Genomic DNA, 22,890 nt, shown 5'->3' with positions numbered 1-22,890 from the left:
ATCGGCATTAGTGCAAGACATCAGCACAAATTATTTGGTGATATTTTAGGCGCAAATGTCCAAGGCATTTATCTTTTGTTCAATGGCAGCTACCAATTGCGACAATCCATAAGCTACACACATGCACATCATTACATGTAAGTTCGGATAGGCTTGCGAGCCTTTGAGCTGAGTATCTTGCAACTCGAGTTCGATAGTAGCCAAATCAAGTTAAGCTGGAGTTGCTTATAAATAATTCGACCCATTTGCATCCTTAAAAGCACCATAAACGTAGAACAATCGACCAGAAAGGTATGACCGTTTAAAATAGCACCTTGTATGGTGTGATATACGACTTTCTCTCTTAAAAAAACAAAAAAAATCTACCATATTTCATCTCGCCAATGGCTTGAAAACCGTTACTTTATTTATTACTCAAAATCCCAATCTAAGGGACCAGCCCTATGCACGAATTGCTCTATAAATACTATTGCAAGAGATTTGAAGGCATCCTCACATCCATTTCCAATCTAATGACGAATACTATCTGTAGACTTCCAAGCAGATATATCTCACCGCAAGATATGTGGGCCACAACGCCAAGGTATTTTCCTTTTGGATTTTGAATGAGTAACTCCTTTTCATTTCTGTACATGTTGTATGCGGCTGTCATGATATGGTGCCTCGATTTTATGTGCTTATACTTTTCTAGTTTATAATCATATTTGAACTAGATGAACAAGTGTGAATGGCAAATAGAAGGTATCTTCCCAGCTTATTATCATAACTACAGTCCTATACTAGCAGGCTGGCAATATGTTTGAATATATCTTATTATAATATCCCTCGGATAAAGTACCTTACTTCCTCCTTGTTTTGTCAAAAAGAAGAAAACGTTTGAATATAATTTTTAATATTTTGAGAGGAATAAGTGTCATTTAAAATAATGGTAGTCATAACTATTGCTGCAAGGCTCAAGAGGAAGAATGGCGACCTCGATTAAGAATTGAATTGGAGTGTTGAAGAGAATCAAGTTGATGAAATCCATAGATAATCCTGCAAATAAAGTCCTAAAACTAATAGGGTACGTTTCAGTTCAGGACCCTCCGATGCTTAAGTCAGCTGGAGCCTTTGGAATAGATAGTGGAAAATAGAAAAATAGAGAGCAAGAAATAAAAATTAAAATGGAGAGAACTTAGATTCTCTTCAGTGGAAGAATTAGAAAGAGTTTAGCTGAGTCTAAGCTCTGTGAGTTATGACTTACCTTTGAAAGAGTATCCTGTCCCCCTTTATATATAAAAAAGTTACTTAGCTGCTAAGTCATGGAGAGTATTTGTTAAGCAGTTGGTAACTGTTTGATTTGGAGGATTTGTTTGTTAGATCGTTAGTTTGTTATAATAGAATAGTCAGTTGTAAGAAGATCGTGAGTTGTCATTCTCTCATATGAAGTATTGCTGTAACATAGCTGTAGCACAACTGTAACATAGTTGGAAGATAACTGACTTAAAGATATGGGGTATTGCTGTAACATAGCTGTACCACAACTGTAATATAGTTGGAAGATGACTGACTTAAATTTTTGCTGGCTGAGAGGTCCCATTAATATAAATTGAGTAGGTCAGCTGAGCCTAATAAGATTGGTTAAATTTGATGTCCTCTTGTTGGGAATTACATAATTCATATTGGCAGATTAGTAATCATTTGATCTGGATTAATGCGGCTTTGGTGAACCTTCAGACCAATTGATGTGACATGACGATGTTTCACCAATAGGTCGGTAATTTGTCAATCTCAGCTGACGCAGATCGGCAACAAATCAATCTTAATTGATACTGTCATGTGGTTAGAGGTCGATTTTCTGATGAGATCAGTCTTCTGATGAGATCGACTTTCTGATGAGCTCGATCTCTTGATGAGGTCGGTCTTCTGATGAGCTCGATCTTTTGATTATGTCGGCCTCCTGATGAGCTTGATCTTCTGATGAGCTCAGTCTTTTGATGAGCTCGGCCTTCTAATAATATTGGCCTCTTGATGTGCTTGACCTCTTAATGAGGTCAGCTTTCTGATGAGCTCGGCTTTCTGATGAGGTCGGCTTTCTGAAGAGGTCTACAGTCAAAACTAACATTGGTATTTTTGTCGATCCAAGAGCTCCTGAGTATGAGTCCCAAGGACATCGATTAAGGTGGTATGACCTCACAATAGATACCTCCAACTTCTGAGTCTGAAGAAGTCACTTTGGATGAGAGAAGTAGTCTATGAAAAAAGTTTTTCACTTGTTCGAGGTGGCAAATCTGTACTGCTTAGTTCTTTAAGTGAACCGCTGCATTCCTTTGGATAAATTTTTCATATAAATGATGTATTTGTCGATGGCTTCTTCTACTTGGATCCTGTTGAGGATATGTTTATCTTGGATCTTATCGAGGTTGGCTTTCTTCACCTCGAATCTTATCAAAGTTGGATTCCTCTATCTCGGATCTTATCGAGGTGATCTCAGATCTTATCGAGGATATATATATATATATATATATATATATATATATATATATATATATATATATATATATATATATATATATATATATATATATATTAGTCTGTCTGACCTCACATAGCTGGATCTAGGTTTAATTATCCCATATAGGACTTAGATAATTATATTTATAATGAACATTATCTGATCTCGGTTGGATTAATCATGAAGTTGATGTGGCTTAATATAATGAGTAAACTTTAGAACAATAAAAATGATATGACTTTAAGAATTAGATCGAATAATTAAGAGCAAAGTGATCTTAATAAATTGAACGTAATAGACGTTTAAGAAATACCTTTGTCCGATATCGTCATGGGTAGATCGAGTCTCCCATGCATCAGAAGTTCCATCTTGAGATATTTTATTTATTTTCCTTTCAAGGGCACATCATCTTAGAATTCAAATCGGAACTTGTCGAGTTGAAGTTTTGTGAGGTTCAACATTGAATATCTGTGAGATTCAATTCGGAGATCAGGCATCCTACATCATGAGGTCCAATCTAGAGATTGGATGTCTCATATTGAATTATCCTGATTTGGTTGAAATTTTCGTAGTCTGAGTTTAGCTTTTTTCCGACCTCTTTGGACAAGCTTAGTTTTTTCTTATCCTAATTTGGTCGGATTTCATGACTTCATTTGGATAATTTTTTGCATATGATCTGGTGTGGATGGATATTATTGCCGTCAAGGAGTCGGATGGCTCGAATGGTTGGGTTAACTTTGCTGCAATGTACATGAGGTATTATCCGTTTTAGCTCATAACTATCTTTAGACTTCAGTGGGCCTTAGGCTTCAATGAGCCTTGATCATTTGGAGTCTTACGATTTTATCCTTTAATGTAGGGAGAGAAGGTTCCATTCTATATAAGTCATACTCCTTCTTGACTCATAACCAATGTGAGATTAAAGATGTTGTCCCTATCTTTTCAAAAAAGAACTCTCAGCTACCCCCCGATCTCCACCAAGATATGAAATTGTGTTAATGATCCTAATAGTAGGCTAATTGTTATGGATTGATTGTTAACTGTGTTGAGATAGAGTTTCTTAAAGAATTGTCTTTTCTTGTTGTTCTGTGACATGTTAAAGCTGTCGTATTGCAGTAGTAAGAGCTTGATCTTGTTGAATTAAAAGATTAAATTATTGTGGATCTACCACAACTGAAGGTGGGATTGCTTCTGGCATGCCTCCTGAAGAAGACGGTGAAGGCATAAAATTATTTTATGCTCTCTGATTTATCATTTTTTATCAAATTTTGGGTTAACCTCTTCCTCTGGTGTCAATCTGTTGCTGCAAGGCTCCGGAGGAAGAATGACGAGGTCGGTCAAGAACCGAACTGAAGTGCTAAAGAGAATCAAGTTGATGAAGTCCATAGGTGATCCTGTAAAAGAAGTCCTAAAATCAGTGAGGTATCCTCTGGTTTAGGATCCTCTGATGCTTAAGTCAGCCAGGACCTTGAGAATAAATAATAGAAAATAGAGAGCAAGAAATGAAAATTGAAATAGAAAGAACTTAGATTCCCTTCAATGGGAGAATTAGAAAGAGTTTAGCAGAGTCTAGGCTCTATGAGTTATGACTTATTTTCTGAAGAGTACCCTATCCCTTTTTATATAGAGAAAAATTACTTAGCTGCTAAGTCATGGAGAGAGTTTGTTAAGCGGTTAGTAACCGCTGGATTTAGAGGATCTATTTGTTAGAACATGAGTTTGCTATAATAGAATGGCCAGCTATAAGAAAATCGTAGGTTGTCATTCTTCCATATGGAGTATAGCTATAATATAATTGTAGCACAATTGTAACGTAGCTGGAAGATAACTGACTTGAAATTTTGCTGGTTGAGTGATCCACTAAAATCGATGTCCCACTAATATAATTGAGCAGATTAGCTGAGCTTGATAAGGTTGGTCAAATCTGATGTCTCTTTACTGGGACTTAAATACCATATCGGCAGATCGGTAATAATCCGATTTGAATTAATGCGGTTTTGATGAACCTTCAGACCAATTGATGTGAAATGATGATGTTTCACCGGCAGGTTGGTAATTTGCTGATCTCAGCTGATGTAGATCGGCAACAAATCAATCTAAATTGATACTACTATGTGGCCAGAGGCCAGCTTTCTGATGAGGTTCACAGTCAAGACTTATATCGATATTCTTGTCAATTCAAAAGCTTCTGAGCATGAGTTTCGAAAATATCGGCTGAGGTGGTATGACCCCACAACAATAACATTATGACTGTTGTTATACCGGATTTAACACAACAAAGCATGCACAATTACTATCTTGTTCATAAATAACTTATCAAGCTAGCATGTTTGAGCACACGTAGCATCTGGATAGCATGAAATAAATATGGATGGCTGCATCGTCTCCATAGTTCCATGCTGATGTATTTGTCATGAATTCTGCATCCTTGAACAAAAGTATCTTACATACATGTTTTATTACAAATGACAAAGCTCCGGTTACCACTGAATTTTAGTTCGGATGGTACCTCCTCTTGCTGTCTAGGCAACAGTCTTCAATCCTTATCAGAAGAAAAGAAAAGAAAAGGTATCGATCAAACTTCTCATATATTAACAGAAAAAAATCTTAGCGTTGATCTGTTGGGTGCGAGCAAAGATATACTGACAACATTACTTATTATCTGTAGATTTAAGACTGCGTGGCCAGAGCTTGTAGGAGTTCCAAGCAGAGGCATGGATCAAGACAGAGAATCGGATGTCGATTTTGTAACATCCCGGCCCAGAATCAAGCTCAAAACCCAAAACCATACAAAAAAAAAAAAAAAAGAAAACAGAGGATATCGGGAGGAAGAAGACTCCCATTGAGAGTCTTCTTCCCATCGTGAAAAGGAGAGGAAAATCCGAGTAAAAAATGGATTCTTCCTCTATAAAACCCAAGCCCCTCGCCTCCTTCTTCGTGAATCACCCTAAAATCTCTCTTTCTCCCGATTTTTCTTGTTCTCGGATTGAAGGTTTTGGCCGGCGATTTAGTGGCCCAAAAACACCACAAAGAGCAAGGTAATGAATCAAAGACTCCTTTCTTCAATTTCTTTTGATTATAAATCAGGATTTCTACCGATTTATTGCTGTTTTTTTTGAGAAAAACTTCGAGATTTTGAAACCTCTGTTTTGGCCGTCCGTGTGTGTGTGTTTTCCGACGCCGTTCGCCGCCGGCGAGCACCCGAACCGAGTGTCACGGTTGCGCCGCCTCAGCTAGATCTCCCCTCCCGTCGTTTTGACAAGATCCCGTGGGGGATTTGGACGGAAAAAAAGGGGGGATTGCGTCCCCTATTTTTGGCCCAAATGAACCCACGGGAAAAGAAAAGAAGAAGAAAGAAGAAGAAGAAGAAAAGAAAAGAAAAGAAAAAGAAAAAAGAAAAAGAAAAGAAAAAAGATAAAGATAAAAATAAAAATAAAAATAAAATAAAATAAAATAAAAAAGAAGAAGAAGAGAGAAAAATTTTCTCTCTCTCCTCTCTCTACCATCTCTCTCCAGTTTCTCTCTCTAGATTCTCTCCCTATTTTCTCTCTCTAGACTTTTTTTCTTTTTATGAATTTTATCTCTCTAGAGTCTTCCTCTCTCTCTGATTTCATCACGGACCCTAGGATAAAATTGAGATGAAAATAAGATGATCTGAGGTTGCTCCGAAATTCGTGTGGTAGATCTGATCTCAGTTCGATCCTATTCGAAATTTGTAACACTTGATTCATATTGAGTCACCCTGATAGGACCTCTGATGATCTCGATCATGAGTGCCTCATCGGAAGGATACAAAGGTTTCTCTCTCCACTTTCTCTCTCTACTTTCTCTCTCTAAAATTTTCTCTCTTCATGAATTTTCTCTCTCTAGAAGTCTTATGGATCAGTGGAGGATCCAGATATATAGACAAGTTCTAATTTTGGTTAATCCTAAGAGAGGTTCTCGATCTGTGTTATTAGGATCGATTATCGATAATTTTCTCCATATATGATCTTTATATTTGATCAGGATTACGAAGAGATGATTGTCTGCAAATGATATCGAGTGAAATATTTTATTAAAGAAATTCATAAATCAAAGAAGAACATTGATTTATGTGCTTGGATCAGTCACCGGTAAAGGTAAGAATCCCTGTACATGATCACTATTATATATATATGCTATTTTACTGTTGGTCTTGCATTATTGATTTTGCATCATCAGATTTGAGATCGATAAATTTATTATACCTGAGATACTGTTATTTGATTTTGAGCATGAGTATGTATGTCAATATATATATGTATAGAGATTGATGGCATGATTATATAGATATGACATATCTGAATTGATCATAATGCAAGTCAGAATTGATTTGATGAAATCAACATATAATGATTTAATGAAAAGAAAGAGATATATGGTATGGACTAGTCTTGTCATGTGGAACAGCCCGTCAGGAGCTTATGCCTGGGACAGCCCCCACTGGCTTACAAGTGGATCAGCCGGCCAGGAGCTCATGCCTGGGATAGCCCGTCAGGAGCTTATGCTTGGGACAGCCTCTCACGGGCTTTGGTACGTGGGACAGCCGGCCAGGAGCTTATCCTGGGACAGTCTTGAAAGACTTTTTAAGTTGATTCGATCCGGATGGTGACTGAGGTATAGACTTGGATAGTCCAGAGCCAGAAAGAAAAGGTTAAAAATCATGTGATTATGAAAGGAAAAATGAAAGATAAGACATAAAATAATTATTGAATAAAAGGGGTTTCACCTGTTAACATATGATGATGCATCTATTTTAACAAGACAGAAAATTTATGAATGTTTGCATTATTCTGGACATTGAACATGAGATTTTATATTTTATTGCTTATCCTTATTTTCAGACTATATTACTATATCAGTGTGATATGGAAATTCTTACTGGGCTGTAAAGCTCACACCCTTTTATCTTTCTTTTTCTTCTCAGAGTTACAGGATGACTTAGATTGGCTATGGCTTGGATTTACGGGTGAGCAGAAGGATAAATAGAGTGTCATAGTATCTGATCAGAGAATTGAAAAAATTTAATTTGTACCTATACAAGATTTTATGAATTATTATTGAAATTAATTGTTATGGATGTTAAGGTTGTAATGATTTATTTTGGCCCTGCATATTCTTTAGGGCTTGCTCTAAGGGGTGTGCGGCCATCACGTATCCAATCCGGGTGTTGGGTTCGGGACGTGACAGAATGGTATCAGAGCATAGGTTATGATCATTAGGGATTATGATATAAGTGATTAGAATATTACAGAGTGACATTAGAGCTTAGGTTATGATCATTGGAGATTATGATATAAATGAATAGGATGAGATAGAATAATATCAAAGCTTAGGTTTAAGATCACTAGAGATTATGAAGAGATATTAAAACTTTATGTAAGATCAGTAGAATGTGACAGAATGGCATCTGAGCTTAGAGCTTAGGTTACGTTTATTTAGAGACAATGATACAAGTGATTAGGATATGACAGAAAGTTTAAGGTCACTAGGGATTGTCATATAAATGATATCAAAACTTGAGATTATAATTGATAGAGTATGATAGATAATATCAGAGTTTAAGGTTATAATCATTAAGGATGTAATAGAATGATATTACAATTTAGGTTATGATCATTAGAGAATATGATTTAAGTGGCATATGATATCTATAATAGAATTGATGAGTTATATCTTAAATTTCAATTAATAAGGTTGACCTAAGTATGAAAAGAGTTGACTTTAGAATGAAGTGGGAGGTATTGATAAGTTATGTTGAGTATACTAGATGATTTTGGAATGTAAAACTTATATGAATGAAGATCATGATATTTTTTTATTTCGATGATAATTGTCTGAGCATTATAAATTTTGGACTTATCAAAGAAAGTTAAATTAGGGTATGGTCTAAGAAGAAATTACATCATATGAGAGAGAAATATTTTTGAACACTGAACCCATAAGAGGTCATATAAGAAACTCAATTTTAAATAAAAAAATATATTTGAATTTTTATTTATGAGAATATGAGATACATATTTTGGTGAAATCTTTGGTTACTCAAAATATCATATTCTGAATAGGATTCCTTGATCTTTCAAGTTGCATTGAATTTCAAGTCAAAACTTTATTTTTCTAAGTGGATCAAAAGTATTTTGATATTGTTGTTAAATTAAAGAAGAAAATTGATTTTATCAGAGTATGATATATAGGTTATGATAAAATCTTTAATAATTCATATTACTATCTTTGGATTACATTTTATTTTTTCTTGTGATTGTTGAAGATGGTGAAGTGTATTAATTATTCAAGTCAAAGTTTGGATTATTTTTTTAAATTGAACTAAGATATTTTGTTAGTGTTAAATTTTGAATAACTTATACAAGGGACAAGATTTTGTATGAATTTATTGATTAATATTAAGGATTGTGATAAAGAGAGATCTACAAGAAATAATCAAGTTGATTCTACTTAAGGATGTTGGCTTGAGTTCTTCTAGTTTGACAAATTAAAATTTAATTTTTTTTTTAAAAAAAATTAATTTAGAAATTATCTAAATGATTGTAAGGTAAATCTAAGGTTAACTTCAATCGATTCTAGACATGTTGGATTCTTGAAGAGTGATGAAACTTATGCAATGATTTCAAACATAGAAAGTAGATCAAAATTTAATTTTTATATGCTATATCCGAAGGTAGTAAAGATAAAGAAACTTAAAATTTTGCTCTAAATTTTATCTGAAATTTGAAGGTTGGATTTATTCTGGATTGATCTAACATATAAGGATATTTTTATCTTTGATATAATTGTATAATTTGATAAATTAAGATCAGAGTGCGCAGCAAAAGTATGGTGGTTTAAATTGATTAGAAATATTAATTCTTTGATTCTGAAGATATTATGGAATACATTAGTTGTTAATAAAGAATAATTTTTAATCTGATCATAGTCGGATAATTTTTGTTAGTAGGTTGCTTCATTGTAGATAATGCCAAGAAATTCTAGATATCTCAAGTTTATTAACAGCTTGATAGTTCTGATATTAGTTCAAACTTAGAATGTCCTGACATAGATCTCATATTTTTTTTAAAGTTTAATATTGTTACTCGAACTGATATAGAAGATTGAGATTTTTCTTAAGATGAGAGTCTACATATAAAATTTATTGAAAGGTCAAGAGAAGAAAGAAATCGATAATCGTGAAGAGTGTCCAATGTTCGATCTTTCTTTATTTACTTTCTATCAAGGGTAGTCTGAGATAATTATGAATTTCGAGTGAAATGTATTAGACAAATAATGGTGGTATATTAATACAAGTCCAAAATATTACAGTTCTTCAAAAAGTTGAGAAATCAATAAAAAGGGATGAGTTTGAGATTTCAAATAATTTTGTTATAACAAGATCATGAGAAATAAAAGACATTAACGTAAGCTTGAAAATGACATGAAGAATGTATACTTTGAAATAAATATCTCAAATAACATAATTTAATTTCGAGGACGAAATTATTTGAAGGGGGGAGAATGTAACATCCCGGCCCAGAATCAAGCCCAAAACCCAAAACCATACAAAAAAAAAGAGAGGAGAAAACAGAGGATATCGGGAGGAAGAAGACTCCCATTGAGAGTCTTCTTCCCATCGTGAAAAGGAGAGGAAAATCCGAGTAAAAAATAGATTCTTCCCCTATAAAACCCAAGCCCCTCGCCTCCTCCTTCGTGAATCACCCTAAAATCTCTCTTTCTCCTGATTTTTCTTGTTCTCGGATTGATGGTTTTGACCGGTGATTTAGTGGCCCAAAAGCACCACAAAGAGCAAGGTAATGAATCAAAGACTCTTTTCTTCAATTTCTTTTGATTATAAATCAGGATTTCTATCGATTTATTGCTGTTTTTTTTGAGAAAAACTTCGAGATTTTGAAACCTCTGTTTTGGCCATCCGCGTGTGTGTGTTTTTCGATGCCGTTCACCGCCAGCGAGCACCCGGACCGAGTGTCACGATTGCGCCGCCTCAGCTAGATCTCCCCTCCCGTCATTTCGACAAGATCCCGTGGGGGATTTGGACGGAAAAGAAGGGGGGATCGCGTCCCCTGTTTTTGGCCCAAATGAACCCACGGGAAAAGAAAAGAAGAAGAAAGAAGAAGAAGAAGAAAAGAAAAGAAAAGAAAAAGGAAAAAGAAAAAGAAAAGAAAAAATAAAGGAAAAAGAAAAAGATAAAAATAAAAATAAAAATAAAATAAAATAAAATAAAGAAGAAGAAGAAGAGAGAAAAATTTTTTCTCTCTCCTCTCTCTACCTTCTCTCTCCAGTTTCTCTCTCTAGATTCTCTCCCTATTTTCTCCCTCTAGACTTTTTTTCTTTTTATGGATTTTGTCTCTCTAGAGTCTTCCTCTCTCTCTGATTTCATCACGGATCCTAGGATAAAATTGAGATGAAAATAAGATGATCTGAGGTTGCTCCGAAATTCGTGCGGTAGATCTGATCCCAGTTCGATCCTATTCGAAATTTGTAACACTTGATTCATATTGAGTCACCCTGATAGGACATCTGATGATCTCGATCATGAGTGTCTGATCGGAAGGATACGAAAGTTTCTCTCTCCACTTTCTCTCTCTACTTTCTCTCTATAGAATTTTCTCTCTCTTCATGAATTTTCTCTCTCTAGAAGTCTTATGGATCAGTGGAGGATCCAGATACATAGACAAGTCCTAATTTTGGTTAATCCTAAGAGAGGTCCTCAATCTGTGTTATTAGGATCGATTATCGATAATTTTCTCCATATATGATCTTTATATTTGATCAGGGTTACGAAGAGATGATTGTCTGCAAATGATATCGAATAAAATATTTTGTTAAAGAAATTCATAAATCAAAGAAGAATATTGATTTCTGTGCTTGGATCAGTCACCGATAAAGATAAGAATCCCTGTACATGATCACTATTATATATATATATGCTATTTTACTGTTGGTCTTGCATTATTGATTTTGCATCATCAGATTTGAGATCGATAAATTTATTATACCTGAGATACTGTTATTTGATTTTGAGTATGAGTATGTATGTCAATATATATATATGTATCAGAGATTGATGGCATGATTATATAGATATGACATATCTGAATTGATCATAATGCAAGTCAGAATTGATTTGATGAAATCAACACATAATGATTTAATGAAAAGAAAGAGATATATGGTATGGACTAGTCTTGTCATGTGGAACAGCCCGTCAGGAGCTTATGCCTGGGACAGCCCCCACTGGCTTACAAGTGGATCAGCCGGCCAGGAGCTCATGCCTGGAACAGCCCGCCAGGAGCTTATGCTTGGGACAGCCTCTCACAGGCTTTGGTACGTGGGACAGCCGGTCAGGAGCTTATCCTGGGACAGTCTTGAAAGACTTTTTAAGTTGATTCGATCCGGATGGTGACTGAGGTATAGACTTGGATAGTCCAGAGCCAGAAAGAAAAGGTTAAAAATCATGTGATTATGAAAGGAGAAATGAAAGATAAGACATGAAATAATTGTTGAATAAAAGGGGTTTCACCTGTTAACATATGATGATGCATCTATTTTAACAAGACAGAAAATTTATGAATGTTTGTATTATTCTGGACATTGAACATGAGATTTTATATTTTATTGCTTATCCTTATTTTCAGACTATATTACTATATCAGTGTGATATGGGAATTCTTACTGGGCTGTAAAGCTCACACCCTTTTATCTTTCTTTTTCTTCTCAGAATTACAGGATGACTTAGATTGGCTATGGCTTGGATTTACGGGTGAGCAGAAGGATAAATAGAGTGTCATAGTATTTGATCAGAGAATTGAAGAAATTTAATTTGTACCTATACAAGATTTTATGAATTATTATTGAAATTAATTGTTATGGATGTTAAGGTTGTAATGATTTATTTTGGCCTTGCATATTCTTTAGGGCTTGCTCTAAGGGGTTTGCGGCCATCACGTATCCGATCCGGATGTTGGGTTCGGAGCGTGACAGATTTAGTCCTGAAATCAACCCCCCTTCTAAATTCAAAGTCAAATGTTGCAACCGTTTGGTTCTTGTGCCGGACTCATTACTACCAAATGGCACGTCATGGATATCCCAGCTATAGAAATAGGTCTAAATTCTTTCCTACTAAGTTATACGTGCGAATAAATGCCCTGCATGCGAGAAATGTACAGGGCTTGGACCTATGTAAGCTCCTTAAATGGTCAGTCTTGATGATCAGCTTGTATCCGATGATATAATAAAATGACTTTTCTGTCCCCTTACTATTTATTCCTGCTTGAGTTTGTTCATGCAACGGACTAGCGCAAATTACATGGTGACAATCCAGGCACAATGTCTTCAGACATGTATCTTGTTCAGTTGCAGAAGCTACCGTTTACAATAGTTCATAAGCTATTGACCCTGTCATGTAATAGATATTCGCTCATGCTTTAGCAGAACCAACAAACATCCTTATAATTCATTGGTTAAGCTGCACTGGACGTCGCTATTAGCTGCGTGCCAGCCTGATCAAGACGGGCTAGGACCTCAATTGCTTGGATCAAACTATTCCTTCTTGAACTAAATCAAATGAGACCTATAAGGGCTATAGCCTCAATTGCTTGGCTCAAGCTATAACCTTCTTGAACCGAAACGCTGCAGGACTACATTGCAGCATCCGGGGAGAAAGACGTATTGTCTTGCCAGCCGCATTCAAGCATACTGCTATATTTATAGTGCTGCAGCTGTCGTGTTGGTGCATTCACCATGCACTATTGCAGGTGCTATCTGCTAGATGATCCCTTGCATTGAACGTCCAAAGATCTAGTTTCAGCAATATTGCAAATTGGCATCACAATCATATTGGTGCTTGGAGTTCGTAGTTTACAACAATGTAGAAATACTTCTAAAGTCACTTCTTAGATGTCCTGTTCTGGACCTGGAGTGCTTGGCAGTCGCATGCCAAGCAAAACTTATTCAAAAATTAACATAGATTGCTCAAGAAAAATGCAATGACGAGCGGATGGTGAATTTCATACTAGGAATGCACTGGCCACAGGGATAATTACAGAACATTCCTCTCACGATTTACAGGGCCATCGGCCCATCACTCCTGAGCATACAAGGTTGGTGCGAATGCTAACCATTACAATATACTTTTATCGGTAGTAACATGCTACAAGTCCTCCAAGTTCTGGTTCCTAAGGAGTTTTATTTCAAGCTCATTTTGATCCAGAATTGGTACTGAACAGGCAATCATGAGTCATGAAGGTACATATGCTTCCAGCTACATCTATGGGCACCATTTAATCACCTATCCTCTTGATGCAATTCAAAGTATATTCTCCAGAGTTTTGGTTGTGCCAGATCACAAAGTACCAGTACACAGCAACTGATTTTTTCCTGGACAGGATGGGTGAAAATCAGAACTAAAATAATTTTAGAGTATAAATTACATGAATACAGCCCTCTGTTAAAATGAATTAAAAAAACATTAAAATAGGTTGCCCAAAAGAACAAGCATTTTTTGGCCATATAATAAGTAGAATTTCTCCACAGCCTGCACAATCCAAGCTCCAAGGCCATCAGAACAATGATTCTTGTGAGGGATTATCTGTTGGTGCCCTTCCATCAGTGGTCGGTGGCAACGAGAAAGCAACTTTCATCTTTAGGAAGAGTTACAGGCCTAGCAAAAGCAAAGCACATGATAAACATGGGTTTAATATGGAATCCATCTTTAGATGCTCAGCCTTTCCACAATCAAGATCACCTAACATTACATTGGCTAGAGGTGAACACCTAGGAGCTTAGGCAATAAGTGAATTAGAATTCCTGGGCAGATCCTGCCTGGACTGCCAAGACTTGGGCGAGCACCCAGGTTCTAGGGTGCCATCAAAGCGGGCTATTTCTTACAGGGTATGTCCCCATTGTTGTGCATGCACACAAAATATGCAGTCATTGCTTTTCTACAAATGATACATGGATACAAATGTCAAGGTCCATTACCTGGGTTTTGCATAATCTCTCACACTGGACTTCTATAACCAGCCTATATGAAAGACGAACCCAAGTATACAGAACAAGTTTGTCTAAAAAGACTCTAAGAACAGAGAAGACAGAAGTTCTGGGTTTAGGTCAACAACTCCAATTCTTGATTCTAAGATTTGTCAGATATTGCAGGAATTCTCCAAATGCAAGTGAATCAACAAAACAGTACAAAACCACATAAATAACAGAGGATTCTAATTGCCTTGAAAGAAAAAGGTTAATCCAACACTATTTTCACAGACAATACTTGAAAGATCAAAGATCTCATTTAATAAGGACCAAGTAGTTACCTAAAATAATTTCCAAAGCAGTCTCCTCATTTAGAGGCCCCTATAGATTTTTCATGTAGATAGATCTATATATGTTAGAGCTAGTAGTGAAATTTGACTTGACACATCCAACTTTCCCCTTAAAATTCTAATTGAGCAAGCAACTCATACACCTCTGAGTATACAACCCTCTGGTCAGTGGTTATTGCTATTTTAAGGTCAAACTAGAAAATTCTAGAGAATTCTAATTGGATCATTGACCATCCATCATAACCTGGCAAAATGGTTGGCTTTATGGATCACAATATGATTCGCCAAGGTTTGACAATCTTCTATAGAGTTCCAATTCAACATAATCTTAAAGCATGCAGAGTGTTTATTACAATGATGAACCACAGCATAATCTCATGCACACATTACGGCACCAAATAATAGCATAGCTTGGAATAGGCCCATTCAACTATAGATGTTTGAGCCCATCCAACTACATCTAAGTACCATCCATGTACCGGTCCTATGCATTGAAATCAGCAAAGCAATCAAAAACATGAAACGCTAGAAACAAAGTAAATAGTTAGAAATAAAGAAGCTATAATGAGAAACCATGAACTTAGTACAGTTCCCTAAGCAGAACCAGAAGGTCCCAAAATATAAGATTTGTAGATGGTTGAACTCTGGAGATACCAAAAACTCTATAAAATATAGTAAAATACTTGCACGTAGTTAAATAAGAAAAAAAAAAAGATAATCTGGGGAAATCCATACTGGCTTTGGCACAGTTTGAGGTACTTGGGAAAGAGATGGACATAAGGGGGAGGATCCCTCATTCATAAGCATTTAAGGAATTTTTCTTCTAAAATAAATGTCTCTCTATAGTTTTAACTCTCTTGCTGTCTAAAACAAAGATGCATGCTCCAGAGCTCCAAGGTGAAAGAAGTGCTACATGAGTATGCCAAGGGAGTATGCATAAGGGAGTATGCACAAGTGCTACACAGGTTTACATAAAGAAATCTGCTGAGTTCATAACACTAAAACACATCAGGTGTCCTCATATATAAGTTGTATGTATAATCAATAACAGCTGGAGCATCAGAATCCATGTGTACGCACAGAACAACTCCTCAATATGTGGTGCTTGTACTTCCCAGCAGATGCACTGCTAAGGGTTGCCTATTGGTGAACCCAAGTTTTGATGGTGATGGTGTAATTGGGCCACATCATAGGTAAGATCAATGCACTTCCATTGTTGTTACACAATGCAAATCAATAGGATTTTCATGAACTCTAATTCTACACATTTATAATTTATTCATTGCATCAATATTCTTTATGTAAAAAAAAAAGAAGGTATACAACATAACGTACCAGAATCCACAACACCAGAATCACTGTCCCATGCAAGAAAGACATGTCACTCTCGTTTATCCTCCTCAAGGTCATCTCCCAGCCCAAATACATGATCTGCAGTTTTCCTATTTACCATATCTCCAATTCCCTTGGCACCGCTGCCTGTGAGTGAAACTCCCTCCTCTTCAAAGTCATCACCTATATCCTCAGAATATGCGTATCTGTGGAGATAATACAAAATGTAAAAAGATATGACACACGGAAATCTAAAGCACCAATACTTCTTTATTCATATCATATCACCATGAACAAAGACAACCTTTGAACTTAACAACTGTTATGATCCTGATTGAATGTGACAACCAAGTTCTCATTCCCATCATGCTCACTTCCCAAAACTACTTCTGGCAATAAGTTCTGGAAGCATCTGAGGTTATAAAAGAACAATCTAGGATTACCTATTACAGGTACCAGGGAGGTTGGTATATAGAAGCATAACTAAGATTTATCTGCATATGCCCCACATAAAATGGTATCCACAAAAACAGTCTACCATGTAATCAGAGATCAGCATGACAACATCAGGACAGAGACTTGGACAGGTTATAACCAAGAGTCCTGGTGAGATATTTGGTGGACATTGTCCTCCATTTCTTATAGGTTACTACAATCAACTTGGCGAGTCAAATATTAATGCAAGCATCCATGAGTAACTTCCCAATATTTAAAGGCTGGTTTGACAAGCCCAGTTCTGAACAGAAGGAAACCAAGTTCCAAATTCATGAACGAGAAAAATTTACATCACAAGACCATCAAAATTACAAAAGAAAGCTTATGCCTGCCTTTATATAACTCTGACTAGATGAAAATATTATATAAAAACTCATCATGCAAGAAAGAATACAGTCATATTATATCAAGCTAACATTAGAATATTCATGTCTGCGACTATATTACAGAATGTAAAGAAAAGCTTGAAACTAAGTGATAAAGCATAAGCTTGTCCATTCCCAAGTTGGTCAAAAGAAATGTAGAATTTTAAAACCAGAAATTGATGACTTTGGTGAAGGAGAGCAATTTTTGGTAAGGTAATATAACATAAGGTAAAGAGAGGGTTTTTGTGAGAAGAGGATCGACCTTTTATTTCAAAAGCTTAAAAGGAATATATGTCTAACTTTATGACAGGAAAAACAAGTTCATAAATTTAATCTTGAATTTAACACATTATTTTTAACCGAGATTTCAAATTATTGGCATGTTTACTACAAAGCATAAGTTTGAAAGGAAAGAAACTTTTTTTTTTAAAAAAATATATGAATATGGTGATCATGTCTTTCCCAAATATTTCCCTCAACAAATAGAAGCTTTGATCAGAATGTGCTACAAAATATAGAATCTCACCCTCAAATCTTAGCCCAAGATCGTTCCTGACTAGAATACAACAAAAACTTTATTTAGAAACACAAATTCCTCAAGAATTTCATATAAACAAAAAGAAGCAAAGATCAAGAGATTACCTAGTTGGGTTTTGTGATGGGGCCCAGAGGATGCAGATAATTGCAAGAAGTGCATAGGATAGGACCGTCCAAAAAGCAGGGATGATCCAAGCCCGTTGCCACAGCTCACTTAATGGATCCGTTGCATTGAAGTATAACTGCATTCTCACAAATTCATAAGTTCAAAGTATTAGCATTAACCAGAAGGAAAAAAATAAAATAAATTTCTTAATAATTAGTACTTTTTGAATTACGGAAAGTGGATATTAAAAACTCAGCACCATTTACAGAGGTCCTTTAAGTGCTTGTGCAACATTTCACAGCATATACGATCTGACTGTTAAACTGTTCAAGCATTTATGATGCCAAGTAAAATTTCTAAGATCACCCATAAAATAGGATGTCTGCTTGCTGTTCCTGCTTCTGATTAGTAATCCAAAATTGGGTGTCAACTACCTACTGTAATCAGTTCTCCAGAATATAATATATATATATATATGAACCAGATGTTTTTGTTTTTTCTTTTTTTCTTTTAAATGTCTAGCATTGCTTACTTTCCTGACTGCTGAAAAACATAGCAAGAAAGGAAAAACCTCATAGCCAATCCAGGCAACTGATAGAAGTACAGATATTGCCAGAGAGTTTGTGAACTTCCGATACAGCTCAAGTTTGGCGCTACTTCTCCGCAACTGAAGCAACAATGAGATGAAACATCAGCTCATTGATTATACGGACACATGAAATGTATACATCTAAATAAGTAGTAGTTTGAAAAGCCTCCATTTGCTCAGAAATGTGACATTCATGAAAGAAATTATGCATTTTAATTTGTTCAAGAGACATGACATTTGCAAGTAGCTGATGATACTATCTGTAGCATATAGCTTCTTTCAAGTTTAACATATCTAACTTAGTTTAACAGTTGCAAGAGAAACAAGCATTAAAATGTAAATTTCAGTCCTCCATCATAATTTCCGCATATGATTGCTGATCAAATGATATTTGAAATCACATCAATGTGCAAGTAACAACTGCAGATGTGTATAAAACATGTCCAAGTAAATTATGCAACATGGAGCCAAAATGGAAGCTTAAACAGAGCACAATAAGAGCAGCTACCAACCCAACCTGAAATCCATGATTTATTATTGTAACAACAAAAACATGACTGAAAAAGTCGATGATAGATCTAGTCAAAAGCCTTACTCTTTTCTTGTAAAAGGGAAATTTTTGTACGTGTCTCACCCAAATCAATTCAGCTATCTTTTTCTCTCTTTGTCAAGCAAACAATCCTTTGCCTCATAAACTAGACACTCTATCATATTCCAATTGTTCATAGGAAGTTTCATGTCTAAAGTTTCTTCTTTCTTTTTTATTATATTTCTGTCAGAGATGACCAGGTCAGATTCCATGGTTCCATGGTAACTTTACATAACCAAACTGACATGAAAAGACAGATAAATTCAAAACTAAATCTCAATCCAACAGGCAATAATGTTTGGTAAATATTGAAGTCCATAAAATAGAACAACCAAAAAGCCTATGTGATGCACTGAGTGAATGAGAGAGAGAGAGAGAGAGACAGAGATATAGAGAGGAAGGGAAAGAGAGATAGAGAGAGGTTAGGGAGAGGGAGGGAAGCAATTAAAGGCAAGTGGTGAGTTGAACTGTGGATTTTGTTACAGGTTTCTTGCTTGAGAATCCCAGGATCTCAATGTTTTAGAACTTTGCCTTTTCAAGATTTTGGAATGCTTGCTTAGTAGTACAGTGAGTATCTAATCCACACTATATCAGATTTTAGATGAATTTGGATTAAAGTCTTATCTTCTTAATTTCATTATCATTATCTTGCCCATAATACAATGGGCATAATCATTTAAAAATACAACTCAACAAGTCATGGGTTGGTTAAAATCCAAAAGGACGTACATCCAAACATGTCAAATTTTGCATTCAAGTGATAAAATTCAACTTTTTTAAACATCTATAATGTTCTTTGCTTTTTTCTTTAAACATGTAATTTTTACATTATAATCTGTACATGTCTGCCTCCGTATTGCTATTTGCAATTCAACATGTCCATTATCAAAGCAATTTCCAAATAACCCTTTGTTAAATTCTATCACTATGAACAATAAATTTTAATCATTGAGACTTCTCCTTTCTCCATCTCTTCTCTCTACACCAATAAAAGATTTGCATCGTCTATCATGAAGCCTTTTAAATGTGCCTATTTCTCTCTCTCTCTCTTTCTTTGCCATGTCACTGAGAACTAAACAGAGATACAATATCCTACCTATAACAAATGGAAAATTGTAACATCTAATTTGAAAGGTTCTATGAGTATAAGGTTCAACTAAATTTTAAGGCAACTTAAAGTGAAAATAAAAGTTTACCTGAAGTTTTTCTAGAGTTTTCGATAGAGATGAAAATATCCAGACAATGAAGGTTGCATCCAAGAGAGCCACAGGAAGTACTAGAAACAGTCTGGCTTTTCCAGCGAAGTCATTGATATTTCCCAAATGCTCAACAAGTTCAAGTGCCTCTGAAGCAACAAAATATATTACACCAAGCAGAGCGACCTTGAAAGTTATCCCACCCAATGTTGGCCGTACAACACCATAGCCCATTGAAACTACTAAAAGAAGAAGGCGAGATACAGTCTTTTTGACAGCAGTAAAACTGACCGCCCATAGGGTTATGCCCATAGGTCTGGCTCCAGTAGAATTAAAGTTTGCATACTCAAAATACCAGAAAGCCATTTCACACATGCCTAGGGCAATTACAGCTGTGATATGGTAATGAAGGTGCAATATATCTTTCCAAAATCTTGTAAATTGAAGAAACCACAGAAGGCCAAGCAAAAGATACGCCAATGACATGAAACCATAGAATGTCATTAATGGTCCCATTTTTCCAGGAAGATAGCCTTGTGGATTTCTCCAAACAGTTCTACCTGTGATTACAGTGCCCTTAAGTTGGGGATCGCAAAACATGAAGTAAAGGTAGTACATTCCAGTGCTGTTTATGAAAACAGTTTGAGTCATCATTTTTGTCTCTTGATTGGTCCCATCAAAAAATGTCTGAATTCTTTTCGGCCAATCTGGGTTATCAGGATTTGGACGAATAATTACTTCCCCTACATTACAAGATATCTCTTTGTGTAGATCAGGAGTACAGCATATAGCATCAGAGTTAAAATATGTACCACCAATCTTATCCCTGTCTTGAATCTTGACAATTATAGCTTCCATCAATCCGGTCTTCTGTTGCATATCATGATGCCGTAATGCTGACTCTTTCGTTCGGCGGAAAGTTACAGATTCAAACCTGAAATAATAAATCCAAAAAAGAAAAGACCAAAGAAAAAATATGAGGTCCTGTCGAGAAGCTCATATATTTTACCAATGATAGTTGGATTTCTGTTAACAGTACAAGATCATTTACAGAATGCAGACACCTGAAGGCAAATACATGAATAAATTTTCTGACTCATTACATTCCTACCCTTACACCAAGCACTTTTCAATTAATAACATCATAATGCATCATTGCAAACCCTCTACATTGTCTACAGATTAGAATAAAAATCAGTACTTCACAAGGTGTTTACACCAACAAGTTGTTTACACCAAGATGCAGGATGCTTCATTATAACATAATGTCTGTAGATAATTAAACCCCCATAGCTTTAATATCCAAAGGCAAATATTCCAGTACGCACAGTATATTGCTTCAGCAAGAAATTAAAGGTACAGAAAGGAAGATAGATCACTTATGCTTCCATTCATATTGAATCAAAATGGAAAATCACCAGAGATTTATGAGCAAAAAATTAGTTCTTGGAGTACAACAAAAGCATGTTATCTGTTCCGTCAACTCTGTTAGGTTTGAAACTGATTCAGCATGCTTGAAGCAGATAAGAAGAAACTAATAAAAGAAGAATTATATAACACAGGAAAAGAAGCCCAAAATCTAGACATTATCCCAGAAAAACTATCAGATGCCTGAAGATATCATGTAATAACCAAAACAACGACTATATGCCTTCATCATCAACAAAACGTATAAAATCTAAGCATTAAAATAAACCCTAGGTCCAATCTCTCATCCATAATGAAAAACCTAAGGCCATTAGCATAAAGAAAACGCTTTTATAAAAAAATTAAAAAGAAAAAAGAAATAGATTGCTCTTGAACAAGAATCCTAAGCAAGCAAGCACACTAATTTGCAGGATTTGTGTTGTAAATTTCTCAAACTCCAAATCACAAAACAAAACAAAAAAAAAACAACAGAATGGTTCAAATGTCGGCAAAATTAGGGCATATCGAACAATGCACACTTTAATCGAATCAACAAGGAAAAGAAATTGCGATGACCAGAAAGAGAAGGACAGAGAGATCACCCGATGAAGGATTTGCCATCAGAGTTGGGGGAGCTGAGATTGACCTCGGAGGCGTAGAGGCCCTCGCTGCCACCGTGGAAGAAGAAGGAATTGGAGCGGGGAGCGAAGGCTTCGTTGGAGTACTCGTGAATCGAAGCGAAGACATCACAGGGAGCGGTGGCGAGGAGAAGAAACCCTACGAAAAACCCTAGATCGAGGAAGAGGAGGCGAAGGTCTCCGCGACGCATCTCGCTATCTCTCTCGAATTTTCCTCCCTCCTTTCCGAATTCCACGCTTCGTGAGAATGATGGAAAAAAAAAAAAAAAAATTCCGTAAAGACAGAGAGGGTGGAGTTGAAATCGGAGAGATCGGTCCGCAAGCTAGCGGGCATCAGACGCGTCTGCGTGTTGAGAAAATGTTTATTTCGGGGGTGCAATCGATAAAATGCCCTTCCCGTGTAGGTTGGGTCCAACCTTTGTCGGACGATCTTGGTGCTACCGATTGTAATGGAATGACCAATGTCGTCAACCATGGAAATATGTCCGCCTCCTCTTCGTTAAGAGAGGATACTGATATTAAAAAAAATTCTTGGAATAGATTTAGCCTACCACCCAACAATTCAAACATCACCTTATCGTAGATAAAGATTGGAAATTAGATAAATTTAATTATTGTTGAATGAAAATGTTAATTTAGATCCATTTCAAATAAATTTTCGAGAAAGAGGAAGATAATATGGATTATCTTTTTGCTATATTTTTTATTTAAAGAGAAAGTTTGGTGCATACATTCTCCATCAGTTAATATTAGATTTTAAACTCATGTGGTGCATGGGATGCGAGGCTTGAG

The 22,890-nt window shown here is 35.8% G+C and overlaps 1 protein-coding gene across 3 annotated transcripts; it reads right to left on the bottom strand.

The window, feature by feature from the left end:
* Nucleotides 1-13,519: 13,519 nt before the first annotated feature.
* Nucleotides 13,520-22,451, bottom strand: LOC105044835 (uncharacterized). 3 transcript variants are annotated; one of them, XM_010922863.3, is made up of 6 exons: nt 22,063-22,448; nt 20,054-20,987; nt 18,251-18,346; nt 17,679-17,815; nt 16,180-16,382; nt 13,520-13,900 (listed from the first exon to the last, which is right to left on the bottom strand). In XM_010922863.3, the coding sequence occupies exons 1-5, from the start codon at nt 22,287-22,289 to the stop codon at nt 16,226-16,228; spliced, it is 1,551 nt and encodes a 516-aa protein (XP_010921165.2). In that variant the 5' UTR covers nt 22,290-22,448; the 3' UTR covers nt 13,520-13,900; nt 16,180-16,225. The 3 variants fall into 3 exon arrangements, with proteins under 3 accessions (XP_010921165.2, XP_010921164.2, XP_073113505.1); XM_010922862.4 differs by having other exon boundaries at nt 13,520-14,183; nt 22,063-22,447; XM_073257404.1 differs by lacking the exons at nt 13,520-13,900; nt 16,180-16,382 and adding an exon at nt 16,415-16,588 and having other exon boundaries at nt 22,063-22,451.
* Between the last annotated feature and the right edge of the window lie 439 nt (nt 22,452-22,890).

The sequence above is a fragment of the Elaeis guineensis genome, chromosome 5 (genome assembly GCF_000442705.2).
Source record: "Elaeis guineensis isolate ETL-2024a chromosome 5, EG11, whole genome shotgun sequence".
NCBI lineage: Eukaryota > Viridiplantae > Streptophyta > Magnoliopsida > Arecales > Arecaceae > Elaeis > Elaeis guineensis.
Note: the sequence above shows the minus strand (reverse complement) of the source record. Positions and strands in the feature narration are given on the sequence as shown.